General features: G+C 50.9%; 1 protein-coding gene across 3 annotated transcripts in view; it reads right to left on the bottom strand.

Annotated features, from left to right (window-relative positions):
* Positions 1 to 21,583, bottom strand: part of LOC116945250 (phosphatidylinositol 3,4,5-trisphosphate-dependent Rac exchanger 2 protein-like) — a 192,920-nt gene that overhangs the window by 143,098 nt on the left and 28,239 nt on the right. For all 3 annotated transcript variants that reach the window (XM_032959592.2, XM_032959593.2, XM_032959594.2), the window contains exons 3-8: positions 20,294 to 20,365; positions 15,818 to 15,940; positions 12,454 to 12,558; positions 8,070 to 8,171; positions 6,456 to 6,617; positions 1,869 to 2,002 (exon numbers count right to left, since the gene is read on the bottom strand). In XM_032959592.2, coding sequence (XP_032815483.2) covers positions 1,869 to 2,002; positions 6,456 to 6,617; positions 8,070 to 8,171; positions 12,454 to 12,558; positions 15,818 to 15,940; positions 20,294 to 20,365 — 698 coding nt within the window. The remainder of the gene's footprint in view (positions 1 to 1,868; positions 2,003 to 6,455; positions 6,618 to 8,069; positions 8,172 to 12,453; positions 12,559 to 15,817; positions 15,941 to 20,293; positions 20,366 to 21,583) is intronic.

The following is a 21,583-nucleotide window of genomic DNA, read 5'->3' as shown; positions in this document are numbered from 1 at the left end:
AAACGCGTGTCGTACACCCTCCTCCACCCGACACAGCCAATTAATAAAGTAGTAATGTGACGAAGAACCGGGGGCCTACAATTATTTCGTTACAGCTGTCGTTAATAACTCGCTTACGTGGTGAAACGCAGGCAGCGAAACGGAGAGCCACAGAGCCCCATGGAACCGTGGTCAACTTCGAAACTCCCCGACCCTCTCCCTACCACCACTCGGCCTCTTCCCAGCCTTTTACTGGGAGCACCCCAAGTACAAGGTGAGAGAGAGGGTTGGGGGGGGGGGACCTCACATGTGCCCCTAATGTTTGCACTTCGTGACCACCTCTGGAACGACTTAACGTGCCGCTGTATAACGCGTAATATTATATGGCATAAAACTTTACAGTGTTTACGTTCCACGTGCCCGGACAAAGTATTTTTTTTCCTCTCCCAATGTGCGCAAAAACAACGCTCGTTACACATTTTTAGCGCTTGCCCAAACTCCCGCTAAACCCGCACGTGTTTCCATCAGAGATTTAAAAACAGGAACAGAAAAATGTTAGCAGTCATTGGAAGAACGATTAAAATAAACAATAATTATGTAATTCCTCATTGCGTTGCAACTATTTAAAATGTACAAGAAAAGAGTACATAACTGGATTTTTACATCGCTCATCCGTGCTTAAAATCTGAAACCTCGACAACCTTTAAAGCATGACTGTGTACAAAGACTGTTTGGGGCAAGTGCTGTTTACGAGCACCTATGAAGGCCGGCATGGCACTACACAAGAGGGTAGGTGGCCGGCACCATGCCCGACCACCTTTGTTTCCCGAGTGACAATGTTTACACACCACACACCAGGTGCTCATTTGAGGCCGGAGGCCCGGGGCTGGTTCAGACTATCGCAAATGGTATTATTAGCCGCAAGCAGATATCGAACTCAGGTCGCCGGGTTCGTAATAAAGTGCGCTGACCACGACGCCACCACTCCCCCCCCCCCCCCCTTGATTGTGTACAAAAAACAAAGATCCCCCGTATAGCCTTAACAGACTGTAGGGGCAAGTGCTGTTAGCGAGCACCTATGAAGGCCGGATCGGTACACGAGGGGGTGGGTGGCCAGCACCACGCCCGACCGCCTTTGTCTCCCTAGTGGCAATGTTTACACACCGCACCAGGTACTCATTTGAGGCTGAGTCGACCTAGGGGAGGCCCAGGACCGGTTCAGATAATCGTCACTGGTGTTGGCCGTGAGCGGGAATCGAACCCCGGGTCGCCAGGTTCATAGCGCAGCGCGCTAACCGCTGCACTACCGCTCCCCACTTGATTGTGTACACACATGCACACACACACACAAAGCAAAAAAAATCCCTATTTAACCTTTGAGACAATAGGGGCGAGTGCTCTTAAAGCAGGTGGTGTGGTCCAACACCACAGCAGACTGCTGTTGTCTCTCCAGCACCGATGTTCACACACCACCGGGTGCTCATTTCATGCCGAGTCAACCTAGGGGAGACGCCTAACAGTTTCAGACACTGCTTGCCCTTGATGTCAAGTCTATCTTGCCTAACCGGGTGAGAACTCCAGGGTAGGATTATATATTTGCAAAGCAAAACACTTTTTTTTTTAAAGCACAGTGATGAAGCAAATAAAAACACAACCAGCTTAATATATGCGTGTACATGCTCCCCCATGTACACACACGCAGGCTCACGCTTACACACACACACACAAATTACATAGCAGCCAAATAGGAAACACATTGTGTGGGTTTCACGAACTAAACCACACCAGCGCCGCACGTCAAGGACGCGATGCCGGGGCCAGAATGCAAAGCGGCCGTCGGGTTTGAGTGGAGGGGACAGCGACGGTGGCGGTGGGGGCCGGGGGCTCACCGGGACTTGCGCTTGCAGTAGACGAGGAGGTTGTCGAAGAGAAAGAAGACGCGCTCCTGAATGTTGCCGGCCGAGATCTTGAGCAGGGAGCCCTGCTTCAGCATTTCCGTGCAGGTGTCGGTGATGCTGGAACCCTGCGGATACCACAAAATAAACGCACAACAATAACAACAACAACAACCGCCATTCGCCACTAAGTGGCGGTGACGTGACCACGACGCTTGTGCCAGGCTACACACACACACAAGCAGCGGGTTTCGTTTCGAGAGACGGGGCAGGCGCGCGTGCGCGCAGAACACGTGGCCCCCGCAGGAGGAGGAGAGATAATGCGCGTGGCATCCGAGGCTTGGCTGCACCTGCTTTACGGTTGACATGCAGCCAACAAACGACGACCTTCCGCGAGCGGTCAATATCAGCAGCATCAGAGAGACGCACTCGGAAGACGGCAGTACTCTTGCTGGGACACGTGGGCGGAGGAGGAGGAGGTGGTCTTGTATACGTGACGGGAGCAGCATCATTGAGGGTGTCGCGGTGCCGGGATGTTCACTACCTCGCCTGGTATGCAGGTGGGCGTGGGTTCGATCCCGACCCAAACGCTTGTATATTTGGAGCTTGCGTGTTATTCCCGTGGTCGCGTGGATTTCTCTCCGGGTCCTCCAGTTTTTCCCTCCACGTTGAGAATCAGTGTGCGTTTAGTAGTATTTGGCTGCTATAAATGTCCACACAATAAGCCACTACTCGTGGAGCTTTCATTTGTGGCCATGTCGCTTCTGAAAAAAAGCTATGAAGCTCAGTGGGCCATAAAAAAAATTGTTTTGTTTTAAATGCAGTCTGGCCAGCACTTCAGATTAGCACGGTTACCGCGGTTGGCTACGTACGGTTGTGAAATAAGTTCAACATTCACACATATATGGTGCTGCTTTTCATGCCTGTGCGGTGCATTCGCCTGAAATAAACGTAAAGTCCCTTTTGTCAATGTATTTCTGGATTAATTCCCGCCCCTCCTCCCCCCTCCACGTTTGACCATACTTCACCACGCCGATCAGTGCGGGTTTGTGAAAGGGAGGCGTCCCCATGGTCAGGTCGGATAGCACTCGACACTGATGTTAGGTTAGCCGTGCCGGGGAATTGAAACGTGTCTCTCTTGCAAATGAGACTTTCCTGGTCTCTTGAGTTGTCACCTGGTCAAACAAAATAAACTTTAACTTGATTCTCAGGTATGGGCATTAAATCGGTGGCGACGAAGAATAATCGCCCAGGGAACTTGTTTTGCCTACAACGTACGTGTGTCTGTGTGTGTCTGTGTGTGTGTGTGTCTGTGTGTGTGTAGGGGGGGAGCGGTAGTGTAGCGGTTAACGCGATTCCCACTCACGGCCAAAAGCAGTGAAAATTATTTGAACCGGTCCTGGGCCTCCCCTAGGTCGACTCGGCATCAAATGAGTACCCAGTGCGGTGTGTAAATATCGCCACTCGGGAGACAAAGGCGGCCGGGCGTGGTGCTGGCCACCCACCCCCTCGCGTGCCGTGCCAGCCTTCATAGGTGCCTGCTAAAAGCACTTGCCCTAACAGTCAGTTAAGGCTATACGGGGGACCTTTGTGCGTGTGCAAATTGTCTATCTAGGCACCTTTTTTCCCTCTAATCAGCAAGTCTGACGGTTTTCTGATAGCTTTAATTCGATATCCTGTACTTATCCAGGTGTGGAGAAATTGATGGTGCTCTTTAAAGTGGAAAGCCTGGGCCCTTATATGTCACGCAAGCAGGTGTGAGAGAACGGCCACGCAAATAGCACACAACAGCCTGCTCTTGAGGCGTAATGCCACATGGTCTTTAACTTACCACGCTGCATCAGACAGCAGGCACACACTGTGGCATTGAACTGTAGACGTGTACTGGAAAGCCTTTGCCTCCACCCGCACCCACCCACGCACACACTGCTGTTAGAGAGCCGCTTTGTGAATAGCCAGAAGACGACCGATGGTTGATTGTGGGAGCTTATTGTATGTCGGGCATGTTGGACGTTTGCGAGGCTTGTGATAGGCTTGAAGATGACACGACAAAATAAACACGGGGACACACAACTCACTGCCTATATCAGATTTGTTTGAAAAAATTCTGAGATTAACACGCAAATCGAATGTGCTTCTGCATGGTGGCAATTGAACTGGAATTGTGGGATTTTCAAAATACTTGACATGGTCAGATTATTGCACCGAATGCGCCAAATGGCCGAGTGGAGGCTCGATCAATCACGAGGTCGCCCACAGAGGCCTTTAACTCTCTGGAACCAAGAGAACCAAGAGAAACCCGTGATCTGCTGCAGTGCTTGCGACGAGTTTTCGTAACGATTTAAACTGCCAACGGAACACGCCGAGTTCCAAAACCACACTGGGTTCCTGTTCCGTACCACACAGAATGTTTTTCACGTGCCTGCGCCCCTGGCATCAAGGAAGCACGGTTCGGTTCCTCTCCAGATGCATGGCACATTCTTGTGAGGTTTTTGGTTTCCAGAACCAGTTTTCTGGTAAGGGGTGGAATAACTCATTTCACTTTGCGGAATTCAACTTCTCTTTTCTCTCAAATGTCTGCAGGGTGTGTTGGTCGTTCTGTACGTTTTCTCATTAACGCGACAATGGTTACGTCACGCAACGATCATTACATAATAGTGCCCTGGAGTAACTATAAACGTTCCATTTATTGCAAAAACAAGTTAAACGGTAGAGGTGCAGCCCTACAATGTTTTGCTCACCCCACTGCTGGTGGAAGAGCCACCGCTGGAAGGAGCTCTCGAGAGCCCCTCTATAAGGTATTTGGCCTACTCTTCCACAATGCCCAGACGTCTCGGAAGTGGTGGGAATACCCACACTCTAAACTTTGATCAACTATGACATTTAATTTAGGCCAACCTCTCTGCAGGCTATCCAAATTCTACTTCCACAGAGGCCAAAAGTGAATACCCTCTAAAGAGAACCACCGCTTGCCATAGGAATGTGAATTTACACTACTGGTGCAGATCCAGGGATGGAAAGACGGCACTGCTTCAAGCTCTTTTGAGTCCGGGTTAAAAAAAAAATATTCAAGTTTAACAAATAAATCGAAAAGTCTTAATTTGACCGTGTTCACATCTCATTCATATGCACCACGACCTACGCAGCATGTGAGACTTTTGTCATTGTTCATGCAGACATGCAGACAAGGTAGAGATCAGAGAGATTCATTTGCTTTCCAGGTCAATTCGCTTGGTTACATATTGCCAGTTCTCAAATATATATCTGATATTTCATGCGCCTCTCTCTCTTTGTCTTTCATGGACGTTGGAGCGTCCCCCGTGAGCGGATTGCGGCCATCAACGTTTGCCCGGCTAGCCGATGCCTCGCGCCCACCGCCACCACCACCACCACCACCGCCGCTCGAGGCCGTCAAGATGAAACATTTTGGCGGACCGTTTTGCAACGGCAACAATTGACGAGAGCAACAAAGACGGCCCAGCGAGCGGAGGTGTTCTTCGCCGCGTTCCCCGCCTGCAAACCACAGCCCGTGCGCGGTATCACCAACAACGTCGTCGTGCCAAAAACCTCCCAAACTCCCCCCCCAACCCCCACCACCACCACCACCAGGCCCTCCCCTCCCCCGACTGTCTTGGCTGCGAGCGACGCCGAGAGTTCGCAAGAGCTGACGGGACGGGGTACCAAGGAAGGGCCCCCCCACCCCCACCCACCCACCCGCCACACCCCCAGTGGTAACAAACGAGCCGCAGTCACAACCAGCTGGCGTGCACCGCGAGCTCAACGTCAATGCGGCGAGCCTTGCACGCGAGGACACGCGGCACGATGCGTCGCACGCGCTGCATCTGCCCACGGTGTGTTTGGTCGGGACGACGGGTAGCCGCTGTACCCCGGCGCATTGTCTAGCGGCGGCCGACGACGCAGGCCTGTTTCTCTCAGAATGTCGCACGGTGTCTCTCAAAGGTCTGTCGATTTACGTCCGGTAACTTCCCCTGCCAGTTGTGCATTAGATGCGCGTCCCTTGTCTTGTTTACATAATAAAACCAGGAATCGTCCCAAATCCATTTTGAGGTTTCTGTAACTCCGGTCTACTGTAAAACGTTCTTTCAATAGTAATTTGCTGGGCCAACGTTCGTGACGGGAAATGTTATTTTATTAAATATGTAATCATGTTTCTGCGCCGTTTTGCAATTTCTTCTGCAACACAGTTGTTTTTGCGCCAACTCTATTTGGCTCTTTGTTATTCTTAGTTTCTACGTCTCTGCTTCTCGTTTTGGAGTCCCGTGTCACTCTTGCGAATTGAGACGACCCCTTCTCTCTTGAGTTCCCACCCAGTTAAACCGTACACACTTAAACTTGATCCCCCGTTTAGCCTGCACAAACAGCCTTTAGTTCGCCGTCCTTCCTCCGCACCTCCGATGAGCGCGGTCGGCGACGTACTGTGCGCAAAGAAGTTCAAACCACACATACACGGATGCAAATTCGGACGGCGTCAGAATCCGAATCCTCCTGGTACGCTGGAGAAATCCCACGAGCTGCGAAGCTCTTTTTCAACAAGACGTCCGCCCAGCGCCGGCCGCTCACCTCCCAGCCCTCGATGCTCGACTGCCACTCCTGCAGGGCCTCAAGCCGCTCCATGCGACGCTTGGTCTCGTTGATGGCCGAGCACACGGCCTTCATGCTGCACAGCGCCTCGCCCACCGCGCCGTGGTCGCTGTGCGTCGGAGCCGTTCGCTTCAGCAGCTCCTGCGCGGCACGCGGCACACCGCGTCACCGTCGTCATCGCAGTCGTCACAGTCGTCGTCGCGGTCATCGTAGTCGCCGTCGTCGTCGTCGTCGTCATCGTCATCGCGATCATGGTCGTCATAATCGCAGTCGTGGCAAGCGTAGGCTGCATCACGAACATATTCAATGTCACAGTCATCATCGTCGTCGTCGTCGTCGTCAGCGCCACTGCTGTTTGTTGTGGTTGCACCCGACTTAAGAGCCGCATGGCTCACAGGGCTATGCCTAACAAATGAAACTTGAAACTAAACTGTGGCAGTGTCGCCACTATGGCTGGAAATTATCAATCTGTGTCCGTCGTCATCACTGTCAACATTAAAAAACCATGATCATCATCATCATGATTTATATATATATTTTGCGTGTTTAGTTTCTCGTCCTTCCCCCGCACCTCGGATTAGCATGGTTGGCTACGTACGGTGTGGAAGAAGTTCAACATAGACGCACTAATCATTGCCATAGTTGTCATCAGCATTGTGATGTCATCACCACACGCACACCAAGCGGAGCCCTGGTTCCTCTCGAGTTAACCATCAACGCCCGGCAAAGCGCAGCGGCGCGGAAGTGATACGTCACACAAACCTGTCACTTCGGCAGTACACACACGTTGGTCCTCACCCGCCCGTCTTGCCACGCTCACATTTCACTGCCCAGATTCGCCCACAAGGTGGGGGAAAGTACCGATCATGAGGGCTAAAAACTAACAAAAAATTGCGATGGCTCAGGAAATCGCCGCACTGGCAACGCAGTAAGCCCGTGATGAGGCCGCACTGTGAAGGCTGGAGAACAGGAGGCAAAAAATGCACCGATGCGCCGTTTGAAAGTGGTACGCTACGCTCACGTTAATGAACAGTTACAACACTTCACGGCCTTTTGTCAATCCACTGCTCGGACGAAGGCCTCATATTTGTTCGTCATGAGGGGGGGGGGGCTGTGTGACCATGCTTCGGCACGCTGGTCAGTGTTACTGGGTGAACGGAGGGGAGATCCAGCACCATTTCAGATGTCCCCCCCCCTCCCCCCCACACTGATGCGAGCCATGGCAGGGAATCAAACTCGGATCGTTGGGTTCACAGAGGGCGGTGCAATTTCCGCTGTGTCCGCAGCTCTCCTGCGCCTCGCAGCACGTGCATTCAGGTTGTGCTTGTAGGAATGGATTTTCGTTGTTGTTAAGTGATGCAAAGCACCTGCGCAGGCTGCCCCCTCAGGCGAATGGAAGGACCGAGACGGAACACCACCACGAGCAGGACACCAAAACAAGACGGGAAAAATTATCCTTGACGCTTGTGCCCGAATTGACCGACGGGGCGGGTGAAAGTGGGCGAATCGATAAGAGGCCGAGAAGCAACAAGAGGGCCCCCTCCCTCCTCCCCATCAGCGTGAACCCTCGAGAAGTGGCAGCAGCGGACGTACCTTGAGCAGTAGCGGGTACTTGCAGATCCTCTGTATGGGCGAGAGGAGGTATCCCTGCAGGGGGATGTCATTGTCCCGTCGGCCTCCGAGCAGCATGCACCCCTGAAAGCGTTAAGGACAATGCGTGGCCGTGATGTACGATACCGGTCAAGTCACGGACGCACGCCAGTCGAAGGCCACGTGAGGCCTACTGCTTAGAGATGGCCGGCAAACGATGTACGCGTCCACTGGGTCCACCTTATCTGCACTGATCAGGTCCTCGTGGGGGGATGCTTTCAACCTGGCAACAGCACGGCGAGTCTAAGTTTAGCGCGCTTCTTTATACTATTTACACTCCGTGTGAATTGTATGCTGAACTTCTGTCGCACCGTACGTAGCCAATCGTGCTAATCGGAGGTGTGGGGGGGGAGAGGGACGACAAACCAAAACCATGAAAAGCAGTTCGAAAGAAATTAGTTTTCAATCGAGATTTTAAAAGTGCATCACTCTGCAGACATCATGCACATTAGGGGCGGTCCATAAATGATTTTTGACCCCCCCCCTCCCGTCGTCACACAGCGTCACAAAAAGCTCTGCCGCCCCCCCCCCTCTAAAAATGTAAACCATCCTTCAAATCTCTTTAAACTATTGTCATTGCAGTGCGTATTTTATGTGGCGCTGCACTCTGATGTTGTAGGAGAAAACATTTATTACAAAGTCTATTCAATTAAGTAGAACGTGTTGTCTATATTTATTTAAAGTTGCGCATTTTGATGTGACGTCACATTATGGACGGCCCCTTATTCACCGCGCTCGTAAAATGTTGGCCCCCAAGAAAGAAAAAAAGGTCCCGCACATACACCCCTGCTCTGTAAACAATTTTGTCTCAGGAAATAGGACAATAGATTAGACACATTGTCAAGAATTTCCATGCGGCCTCACCCATTATCGTTGCATTGCAAGAGATCGCCATGGCCAATTCTGTCGTGACTAAAGCACCGTGCCTTCACTCGTCTCTTCCTAATGAGACACCAAAACTTTTACACGGTCAACTACCAACCTCCAACGTACACTCTTACACTTCCACAAGCATCGTACCGTGATGACAGGACGCAATAATGATATGACTTCAGAGGAAGTTTCAACATCCTACAAACCTGCTGTTTCTTGTGGAGTGGTTTAGGATTTTTGTTGTTGTTTACCTCGGAGTTGAGCGGTAGTGCATCAGTTAGCGCGCTGCACTACGAACCCAAGTTCGGTCGTGGGCCTCCCTTAGGTCGACTCAGCCTCAAATCAGTAGATGGCGAGGTGTGTAAATAACGCCACTGGGGAGACAAAGGCGGCCCCTGGCGTGGTGCTGGCCACCTCTCCCTTCATAGGTGCTCCCTATCAGCAATTGCTCCTGTGGTATATGTTAAAGGCTATACGGGAGATATTTGTTTTGTACTTTATTAATGAATGCAAAAAAATGCCAATAATTTACAGAAGCAACATTTTCTTGGTTCTTTCGGTAAAGTCACGTAGAAGGGAAATAATAAAATAATAAAAATAAAACAAAATAAAATAAAATTCTCACGACGTTTCGGCCACAACACAAGAAGCCATCCTCAGATGAAGAAACAGAGCTGTCGGAAAGACAGCGCTCCAAAAGTTGCTTCTTCACCTGAGGACGGCTGCTTGTGTTGTGGCCGAAATGTCGTGAGAATTTTATTTTATTTTGTTTTATTTTTATTATTTTATTATTTCCCTTCTACGTGACTTTACCGAAAGATCCAAGAAGATGAATCCCTGCAGTCACGAAAGCTTTAAATAAAAGTAGCATCATTACTCGTCCTATGGAAGGACTGGCCCCCACTATGGGAAATGTGGAATTTCTACCCATTGCTCCTCAGGACTACCACCAATCATCACCACCACCACCACCACGCCACAGCTCTTGGAGAAAAAGTTGCACTTAAACTCTGACCGCTAGTATTGTGCAATTACATTTCATTAACATCAGAGCCAACACATTGAGAGGGATTGATGGAAATGTGAGCATGCGTCACCAACACCAAGGGAAGCCGGCACTGCTCTCTGCAGTGCCGGATAAAAGTGGGGTTCCAACCCACATCCCAAAAAGAGCGACACTACGGCTCAACCAGCTGACCATCGACGGTCCAGTCATGGGACAGACGCCCACAGCCCTAAACCCCAACTGCCCATATCTTAGCTTCCCTCCACCAACCCGAGATAATCCGAAGCGTCTAGGGCTGCCTTGCACGCGTGCACGTTGAACTTCTTTCGTACGGTACGCAGCCAACCGTGCTAATCGGAGGTGTTATATTGCTGTTAGTAACACAGCAACCATGTGGAAATCAAGGCCCTGCCAGGGTCAATAACCGGCGGATTGCAATGCAAGAGACGTTATTCGTACCGTATTCTCTGGATCATCAGACACTCTAGAAAGTAAGATGCACCCAAAACTCGTGCCCGGTGTCGATAAAGTTATACGAATTTTGGTCACTGGTGGGTGCTCGGGTCTGTCAATGGCAAGTGAGGCCAAAAAAAATAGAATGCTTGTCGTTGGCAAATAAAATGAAACAATGGACCGAGCCGCATTCGTAAATGTTATCTCGCGGACGGCTTAACAGCGAGACTTTTAAAGGACTCGGCAACCAATTGCGACCGGCTCGACATCGGCGGCTTCCTCTCGACACCACCGCCGAGCTCCGTCACCACAGCGGGCACGCGTGCCGTCACCCCCTTCCACCTCCCCGCGCAGCCGGCATCGTCGTCACCACCTCCCCCCCCAACCCCCCCCCCCGACGTTTCAGCACAACTTCCCTCCCTCAGCAGAAATTACATCGGCCGCTTTTGTTTGCGCCTTTTTTCCCCCTTTGCAACGCCGTTTTTTTCAAGCTAAATTAGTCAACTTCCTCCCGCAGCCCCTCGGCGTGCCCGCATTGCGTGGGCACGCGGCACGCGCTGGGGTGCCCACGCATTTACACAAGTTGCAATCGTGTTAATACGTCACGTGAGTGAGCAACTAGCAAGGCCGGGGGATGGCACTGAAGAAGGTGGTGCGGCCAGGACTACGTATCGTAGACAATTCATTTTCGACAAAATGACCAGCGCCAACAGTAAACACTCGCAAACAAAAACTATGGCGACAACAGCGTCCATTCACCGACGAGCGACGTCGACTTCACCACTTCGCTTGTGCCAGACTAGGTGCACTTTGATGGCGAATGCTCGCTTAGCCGGAGGTCACGGAGCAGACCCAGGTGCTTTGAGTCGATTGACTGAGACGACCAGCTGAGACTGAGATGTCGCAGTCAGTTATACATGAACACAACAAAGACAGACCCCCCCCCCATATAGTCTTAAACAGGCTTTTGGGGACAAGTGTTGTTGGCGAACAGCCTATAAAGGCCGGCACGGCACACGGGGGGGTGGGGGGCCACTACCGCGCCGCCTTTGTCTCCCCAGTAACGATGTTCAGACTTTGCAGCAGGTACTCATTTGAGGCCGAGTTGACCTAGAGGAGATCATCGCTCGGAAAATCACCACCGGTGTTGACCGTGAGCGGTAATCGAACTCGAGTTGCCGGGTTCAAAGGGCAGTGCGCTAAGCACTGTGCCACCGCTCCCCACCGCTCCCCAAGCACGCACAGCTTATGGTAGCCGGCATGTTTTTAAAATGCACAACACCTGGGGGAAACCAAAACGAGTGACCGCATGTGCAGCATGAACCGAGAGATTGGGCTGGGGACTGGGCAGCCACAAATACAAAGACGCACAGCTGGTATTTGACTCACTCTCTCCTTCGCTCAATCGCTCTCACACTCACTCACCACCGCTCTCTCTCTCTCTATCTCTATCAATTACTTGCCCTCGCTTTCCTCCAGCACTCACACGATGATCTCAATGATGTCCCTCACCAACCGCTTGAAGTCGCGCAAGACAATTTGGACCCACGCACTTTCACCTTCAACGACGCAACTTCATCCCTGATGATGATGATGATGTTGTTGTTTGGAAAGCCAAATGAGGTTCGCAAGAAGTCACGAACACCTTGCGAAAGACCGGACGCAGAAGATCGCTGGCTTCGCTCTACCGCAAAGCTTCTGGGCCACAACCGTAAACCGCATCCTTTGCGCAAACCATGACGATTCCACCAATGGAAAATTGAAAACTCCCCGGCAGTGTGCTGCGACTCTGGTCACCACCCAGAACAGAACCTCGTAACGTGTAACGACTCAACGCCCGAAAGCCATCACAGCGGCACACTCCGCTACTCAGGACGCAAACGATCTGGCTCAGCCACCTCAATAAAAAAAACAATCATAGTTGTTGCTCCGCATCAACATCAACGGCGCCCAAAAAAAATAAACGCACACGCCCACGCGCTCGATCTCCCTCACCACGAAAAATGCTCGCACGGACGGAATCTTGTTGAGCTCCAGGTAGAGACGTAGGGCCTTCTCGTGGTTGCTGCAGTACTCCTCGTAGATCCGGAACTTCTCTTTCTGCACGAGGAGGAACAATGTCAGGCTAAGGGCTCACACCAATATGCGCTTCACGCAGAGGGGACAATGATTCCCCCACTCAGCCGTGAAGGCCTTCAGGGCAAGTGAAGTCGAGTGGGCGGCACGTGAAGCGTGGCACGGCGCACGAAGGTGTGACCTGGCCGGCACTGTGCTTCATCGCCAACGTTTCGCCGCTGCTGAAGGTTACACACGCCACATTATGAGAACGGCGGCCTCCGTTTTATTTCCATTCACGGCTGGAATCGGTGGCGATCGGTATCAGAACCGGTCCGAGCTGACCTCTTCGCTGACCCACAGTGACCAGTCTTGTTGTGGTACGGCCAAGCAATCCCGTAGCCAACGCAGAGAGCAGAGGCCTTCATCCAGCAGTGGATTGACAATGGGCTATAATTTAATTAAACAAAAAAAACATCAGTGAGGCCAAGGACGAGTTCAGATACAATTCGGCCACTGATGTTAATCGTGGGCGGGAATCCAAACCTGGTCGCCAGGTTGCAATTTTGCGAACCATAGCCTGGACATACTGTTGGGGCAAGTGCTTTTAGCGAGCACCTATAAAGGCCAACACAGCACATGAGGGAGTGGGTGGCCAGCACCACGTCCGGCCGCCTTTGTTTCCCCAGTGGCGATGTTCACACACCGCACCAGGTACTCATTTGAGGCTGAGTCAACCTAGGGGAGGCCCAGGACCCGTTCAGATAATCGTCACCGGTGTTGGCCGTGAGCGGGAATCGAACTCGGGTCGCCGGGTTCGTAGCGCAGCGTAGCGCTAACCCCTCCACTACCGTGTATCCTGCTTCGGAGGAAAAAAAACATTACAGACTTTTTTTTTATCAGATGTGTGAATTGAACTGTCTACAAACTAGCCCGGTGCAGAGTTTGCAGACAGAGAGGCACTCTAGCAACTGCATGTTCGCGAATAAAGTAAAAATGTAAACGTTGTATATTAGTCTGCCAGGTGGCGCAGCAGTAGACCAGTGGAGTGCAACGGCTGGCAATCGGAAGGCACACGAGTTCAATTCCCAGTTAGGGGTTTGGCTTGGCCTTTCATTCCTTTGGGGCCAATGGACAAAGTACCACTTTGTCGGGAAGTCAGGAGTAAAAAGACTGCCACAGCAATATGGATTTTTCAATCACTGGCTCAGGACTATAAAACAGGAGAGATGAGCAAATTTCTTTCGACTCATCATCATCAGTCACCACCCAAACCACTCTCTCTCTGCCTCTTTAGCAGAAGTTTCCCAATCAGCGCACGCCACATGTGGCATCGGCATGGGGAAGCTCGCACCAGGTGCTCTGCCTTTAGAGTCTGCCAAATCTAAAGAGTGACAGGCAACCACCCCCCCCCCTCCCTATGCAGCACCCTCCCACCCATTTCCTCTTCTCGTTAAATTAAACTCCCAGCAGCAATAAACGTTTCAATTTTTTTTGTTATTGTTCATGCCCAGGTTTCACCTCAATGCCACACTTGCACGGAGGGTTTCTGAGCCAAGCTCACGTTTTTCATGAATTCCTGACTTTAAAAACGAAAAAAATGTATTCCGCCATTCCCCCCCCCCCTCCCTCCTGCCTCCCGTTTCATGTTAATGTATTCCATCAGAGTCCTGACCGATTTTCACAAGTGAAAAAAACGGGGGAGGGAGGCGGCGGGGGAGGGGGGGGGGGTACCCGTTCCAAATTTAAAGCCGTTTTGCTCCAATGCTGCAAACAAAGACAAACATGCCGGCAAGTCGGTGGGCTCCATCGAGACGCGGAAAAGGAAAGGGGCGGTCAGGATTATTGTTTAACTCTCTTCTTGTTTTACCGCACCACGCTCTCCTGGCTCTACACTCTTTGTGAGCTGATGATGCACTGCACCGTGTTGTCCTGTCACGCTCATGAAACGTCTTTGTGGTCAGCCCTTCGAGGGTCGCTGCCAATCCCTCAATGGGTTTTGACAAAATGTTCAACTTTTAAGTCGGGTGGCGGTCGGGTGGCGGTGGCTACATACGCCGGCTCCGTGGGAGTTGATGATCTGCAACCCCCTGACTCGCCTAGCATAAGGCCGACGCCATATGTTTACATCAGTACAGGGGATAGAGTGTTTCTCCCTCGCGGCCGTGGGTTTTCTCCTCTGCTCCGGTTTCCTCCCACAAGTATAAACACTCATCGTTCATTGGCCGAAAAAATCTCCTGAAACAAGTTTCCTCAACGGTCCAAATTGTGGGCGGTGAATTCCTGAGCAAACGATCATTGAGGTGGCCGTCCATCTCCTGATGACAGCACCAGAGTGGGAATTCAATTCAGAGACTCAATACTGGCGTGGGAATGTGGAGTGGGAATTCCACGTTCCCACGCCGGTATTGAGTCTCTCAGTAGCAAAATCATCGCTGAATTCCACTCCCAAAGTGGAACTCATTTTATTGGCCCCAGGGAAGTATTGTCAAGCATTACCCTGCACGTGGTGCGTTTCATTTAACAGTTACATTTTGCGTGGCGTTACAATTGCAGGCATAACACGACATTTGTGTGATTAAAAGCGGAACGTTCAAAATTGCAGAAAGTAACACCTAGATGTTCCTAAATGTTCTAAATGTATAATTATTTATTTTACCAAGCCTGACAATTGGACAATCGCGAGTTCAAATCCCACATCGGGGTTGACTCAGCCCATCATCGCTCTGGGGTTCGTAAAACAAGTACCACTTTGTTGGATGTAAAAAATGCTTGTCCTATAGCTGGACTGGTCATCGCCACGAGAATGTGGAATGTTCACCACTGGCTTACACAGCGGCATAGCGTACTGGGCATAGGGTCCTTGTGCCAAGAATATAAACGTGGGCCCTCTGTCTGCCTTCTCTACATCTTGGTAGCCCGGTGTCCGGACCCCACCAGCAAACCCACGAGGCACTGGAGCAGCTACCACCACCTGAACTCACAACAATCGCGTGCAAAGCAGGGACAACACTCCCAACCCTGGCGCCTGGATATTTGGAGTGTGTGTGTTCTCCCCGTGGACGCGTGGATTTTTCTCCAAGTCCTCCGGTTTTTACCTCCACATTTAGAAACACGCGTTTATAGTATTTGGCTTCTGCAAATTTCCACGTGGTGATAAGCCACTTCGTCGATCTATCATTTGTGGCCAGGTCGCTTCTGAAAAAAGAGCTATAGAGCCCAGTGGGGCCTTACCCGGTGACTTAAAAAGAGTTTAGTTTTAATCTAGGGAGGAAAGTGAGGTGCGGCAGGAAGCGTGGCGTACGAAGTGGATGAAGCAGCCCCCAAGTTGGTGGTGCGGCAGCGGCTCGGGCTGCAGGCACTTCTCGATGGCGGAGAGGAAGTCTCTGTGCACGGACAGCAGCTCCTCCACGTTCGAGAAGAGGACCTGCGCACGCGCAATGAGAGACACGGCCACACGCACCATGAGACACGGCCACGTGCTGCACCATGAGAGACACGGCCACGTGCTGCACCATGAGAGACACGGCCACGTGCACCATGAGAGACACGGCCACACGCACCATGAGAGACACGGCCACGTGCTGCACCATGAGAGACACGGCCACACGCACCATGAGAGACACGGCCACACGCACCATGAGAGACACGGCCACGTGCTGCACCATGAGAGACACGGCCACGTGCACCATGAGAGACATGGCCACGTGCTGCACCATGAGAGACACGGCCACGTGCACCATGAGAGACACGGCCACGTGCTGCACCATGAGAGACACGGCCACGTGCTGCACCATGAGAGACACGGCCACACGCACCATGAGAGACACGGCCACACGCACCATGAGAGACACGGCCACGTGCTGCACCATGAGAGACACGGCCACGTGCTGCACCATGAGAGACACGGCCACGTGCTGCACCATGAGAGACACGGCCACGTGCACCATGAGAGACACGGCCACGTGCTGCACCATGAGAGACACGGCAATGCACGCGACGGCTCACACTCAGCCTTTTAGTCCACACAAAAAACCAAGGCAAAGATCGCCCCGTGTAGCCTTGAGAAATTGTTGCGTCAAGTGGAGGCGAGTGGCCAGCACCACACCGACTGCCTTTGTCTTCCCAGTGGCGATGTTTACACACCGCACCCGGTACTCATTTAAGGTTGAGTCGACCTAGGGGAGGCGTATAACTGGTTCAGACAATCGTCACTGGTGTTGGCCACGAGCGGGAATCGAACTCGGGTCGCTGTGTTCGTAGCGCAGCGCGCTGTCTGCTACACTACCGCTCCATCTCATAACTCACACTCGTGCTACTCTTCACTCCCCCTCAGTCTCTCTCAATAAAAACTCACAATAAGGCTCCCTCTCACTAATGGATCTAGAATTTAGGCAAATTAAGTGAGGATTTTTTTATTTACAGAGATGATCGGCTCCTTAACAGTTGAGAAAGCAGTTATATTAATCACGGCCACTCAACCTCGGATTCGAACTCTGTCTCTCTCAGCATCGCTGTCCCAGTGTCCTGACGCCTGGGTCACTTGGCCATCTCCAAATGAGTTTTTTTTTAAACAAACGCTACACTGCGCGTGCTGTACACAATACACAATTGCACGTCAGTAAGAAACCCTCTTACCCAAAGGCTACTGGCCTATATACCACAATAATGAAGAAGAAAAAAAAGGCATCCATTATTCGGCAGATGCAATGGAACACAACGGTTTGACCCAGAATCTTGAATGCACAGCTGAGGAGCTCGAAGCATCACTCGTTCGCTCAACTTGAAAATGTAAGAAGAAAAAAGTCCGGGCATAAATGGGCGTTGTCGTCGTCGCCTCCAAATTCGGCAAGCGAGCGTTTCGGATCGCAGGGCCACGTTGTTCTAAATCACCGCCAGCCAGCGGGATGCGTAGCGATAACACGCGAGCCTCCAATCAAGAAAGGCCTGGATTCGATTCCCAACTCGGGTGCCTTTGTCCGAGTGGAGTTTGTGCGTTCTCCTCCCTATTCTGCACAGGTTTTTCTCCTCCGGATTCCGCTCTTTCCATCTAACCGCCAACAAAATAAATAAAAAAAGGAAGCACGTACAATGTTAACGGGTAAAGCTGCTAAAATGTACCCGTAAACTACCCAATTGGGATTAACGCAGCAGCAACGTCGCCCCCTTGCTGCGCAAAAACTTGGCTGGACCCTCCCGCAAAAGTGCCGTGAGACTCAGCGATTGCCTTCCTCGTTAAACGAGCATATTTAATAAATGTAATAATACATCACACAAGGCAGTCCCCGGGGAAGCAAACAGCGTACATGCGTGGGGGGTGGGGAGGGGGGCAGCACTACCGGCAGTGGCGTGTGCGCGGAGTCAATTTGATGCCATGTTTTATTATTAATGAGATTAGCTTAAATGGACGGAATTAGTCGCATGAAGGAGGATCCGCTCAATTATTTGAGCACACTGCTGCGAGCGCGCGTGCCTGCGTGCGCGCGCGTGCGAATGAGCATTAAAAAAAAGTGTGAAAACCGAGTCAGATTTAAGCACATTATGAAGGTGTCGCTTTCACGCCTCGGAATGGATTAGTGCAACATGATTAACGTACACTGCGATAAACGTACCGTGACCATTAAGACGTAGCAAAAACATGCGTCGCAGTGATGGGCATTCAACGGAAGGGTTAAAGGTGCAGCCCTGCAATTGCTTGCTCACGCCACTGCTGGCGGACGAACGTCCACACGAGTGAGCTCCAGCGAGGCCCTCCAGTGAGCATTGGGCCTACGCTGCCACACTGGCCAGAGGCCTTAGAAGATTTTGGAGCGCCCACCACACGAATCCAGTCTATCGTTTAAACTAAAGCTAAACTATGACACTAAACTACATTTATTTTACCAGGTAAGGTCCACAGAGCTATTTAACTCTTTTGTTTCAGAAGCGACCTGGCCACAAACGATAGCTGGACGAAGTGGCACATTTATAAACGCATTTTTCTACTCTTATAATGGTGTTGCTCTCACGCCTCGGAATGGATTCTAAACGTGGAGGGGGAAACCGGAAGACCCGGAGAAAAATCCACGTGACCACGTGGAGAGACACGCAAACTCCAAATATACAGCAGGTGTCAGGGTCGGGATCGAACCCACGAGCTCCTGCATACCAGGCGAAGCAGACAGCATCTCGCCAGCTGGGGTGCCCCACTAACTGTGGTGAACAGGTTTCTACTGCTGGACGGACAGAGGTGGTGGTGGTGGTGGTTGTGGGGGATTTAAGAATCCTGCGCACCTTTGTTTCACCTTGCCGTGAGGAACTGGCAATCTCTCTGGCTTGCAAGTCCAGTGCGCTAACCATTAAACCACTTCGGATATTTATAATATATTAGAAATGACAGCGAAATGTATTTATCTAGAAAAGCCACAGGAGCTTCGGGGCATTGTGATGCTTTGCCAATGCATAATATTGCTGTGCATGCGATATGTTTAATTAACCGTCTCATGGACTTCATGTGCACCATGGTGGACTGCTGCGAGATAAATGACTGCGGTGAAATTATGTGAAAATATTTTAACGCGTATAGGGGGTTCTCCTTTGACTCTTAAAAATCACACTAAACCCCGTTCCCCACCCCATCCCCTAAAAAATTGACGTTTTGCTTTTAAGAATTCCAACATATAATATTTGGATAGTGGATAATAGCTAAAGGATGACTGTACGGTGATCTCTGGATGGTGATGGACGGTTATAACGGTCGTCTTGGTTGATGGTCATGATACTCGATGGCGGAACCGGTGATTGGGGCGGTGGTAATTGGGCAAAAAAAACAATGCACCCGCTTAACAATTGAAAATCGAGTTTCGCTGCCACGATACGTGCAATTAATCGTGTGCGTTGGAATCAATTGTTTGTGAGTTGTGCAAAGTAAGCACAGGACAAACTAAGGGCAGGTCAATCAATCAATAATGTTAAAACTAACAGCCAACAGGTTCAGGTGTAGCAAAAACGCAGAATTAAACTTGGTGGCAGAAAACAAAATCTGCGAAAGGTTCTGGAGTGCTTACGATTCACATGACCAGTTGAACAACATGAACATTATAGGGGTGGGGGGGTTTTGGTGAATCGTTAACATGCACCATGCTCACACGTGCGTGCTGGCGATGGTGCCTTGTTAGCGGAAGGCAACTACGACGAAAACTCATTTAACAATATATATTCACTTAAACAGGTAAGGCCCACTGAGCTATGCGTCTCCTTTTCTGAAACGACATTGTTATCGCAAATGATAGCTCAACGAAGTGGCTCATCATGCGGAAATGTGTGGCAGTCAAATACTCTAAACGCGTGACGCCGATTCTAAACGTGGAGGGAATAACCGGAGGACACGGAGTAGAATCCACACGACCACGGCGAGAGAGAGAGAGAGAGACGTGCACACTTCAAATACGCAACAGGCGTTAGGGTCGGGATTGAACCCACGACCTCCTGCACACCAGGCGAGGTAGTTAACATCTCCTCGCCACCGTGGCGGTTGTGCCGCAACATCTCTCCCGACGAGCTTCACGGAGGTTTTTTTACCGCGCGGCGCTCCGCACGGTGTACGACGTTCTGCTCCACGTGCTGGGTCAATTCTTCAGCAACCGAACCGAAGAAGAGGAGGATGAGGAGGAGGAGGAATAATTAGCGGCTCCGAGCCACGTGCGGGACAGCGTGCGGGTAACACCACGGGGGTCGCGACCCAACAACAACAACAACAACATCGGAGACACCGACGCCCCGACTTGCGCGAACCGCTCACCGCGATCGTCTCGTCCGTGATGTGCTTGTCAGTCTTGGCAGCCGCACATTGCCTCATCCGCTGCAGGAACGCCTGCCAACGACGCAGAGACACAGAGACGGGAGTCGGCGTGGAGCGGAGCGAGAGCCAAGCCATGCACACAGCAGCAGCAGCAGCGGCGGTGGCAGGAGCGGCAGTTACCAGGAACAACCCTCATCCAAACACAACAGCCCAGGGTACAGTTTTAAAGCAACAGAGCCCGCATCACTTGTGCCCTTCGTAACAAGGACTTCACATGAACATGAGCAATTGTTGCGATGCTTTGTTTTTAAATCTCAGTGGCCTTCTTTCGGTGCACGAGTGAATCTTACTACACCTTCAGTAATTCACAGGGTAAGCGAAAGTCGGAGCGGTGCATTTTAGCATTTGTCGATGCTTTTCAGATGGCCTCTGCCTCTGCACACATGGTGTGCAGAGCGTGCACGCTTGCAACGATTGTAGACACACACACACGCAGGCACGCGTGCAATGACACAGACGGAAAATTACTCGTAAAAAGTCCGTTGAACTATGCAGCCAAAAGTTTGTAAATGCCTAGCCATCATAAAGTAACACCGTTACCACAGAACCGTGCGTTCAGACAATGATTGGCACAGCAGCTTTCTGTTGAGTACCTATAGCAGACACAGGTATAACACAAGTATACATAGTGCGTTACATCCTAGAAGGACAATCACAGCCGTTTGTTAATATACTGCTGGATGAAGGCAATCCCATGCTTTTTGGTCATGGGTGATTTTTGACCATACTTCACCAAGCTTTATGAGTACGAGTGGATAAAGGGCAGAACGACTGCTCGGTTATCACTCGCCGCTGGCGTTAGCCGTTGGAGGGAATCGAACTCATGACACGGGGTTCATAGCGCAGTGCGCTAAACCACATGTGCATACATGTGGTGCATGTGTGTTCATTTTGGGTGTGATGATGCAAGCATTAAATATTGATTATTCCGCTCGCTACACAAGCAATAAGTCATGTGTTTAAGAATCAATGTTTTTCTGTTCGTAAGGGTTGTATGTCACATGGTAATGTGACCTCTGCAGTGACTCAAGGTGCTCCAATTTACCAAAATGTTAAAAAGGGAATTGATTATTCATCAAATCATGACCCTGCATCGCAGAGGATTGAATCATTACACCTTTAGCATAACTATCATCAGAAGATAAAACATTCAGGCCATTTTCATTTTCCCCTTTGGATGAAGTCCTTTCCATGCCATGTTAATCATGGCAGTTTTTTTTTTAGTCATAC

The sequence above is a fragment of the Petromyzon marinus genome, chromosome 23 (genome assembly GCF_048934315.1).
Source record: "Petromyzon marinus isolate PM22_M1 ecotype Great Lakes invasive population chromosome 23, UKy_Petmar_22M1.pri1.0, whole genome shotgun sequence".
In the NCBI taxonomy this organism is placed as follows: domain Eukaryota; kingdom Metazoa; phylum Chordata; class Hyperoartia; order Petromyzontiformes; family Petromyzontidae; genus Petromyzon; species Petromyzon marinus.
Note: the sequence above shows the minus strand (reverse complement) of the source record. Positions and strands in the feature narration are given on the sequence as shown.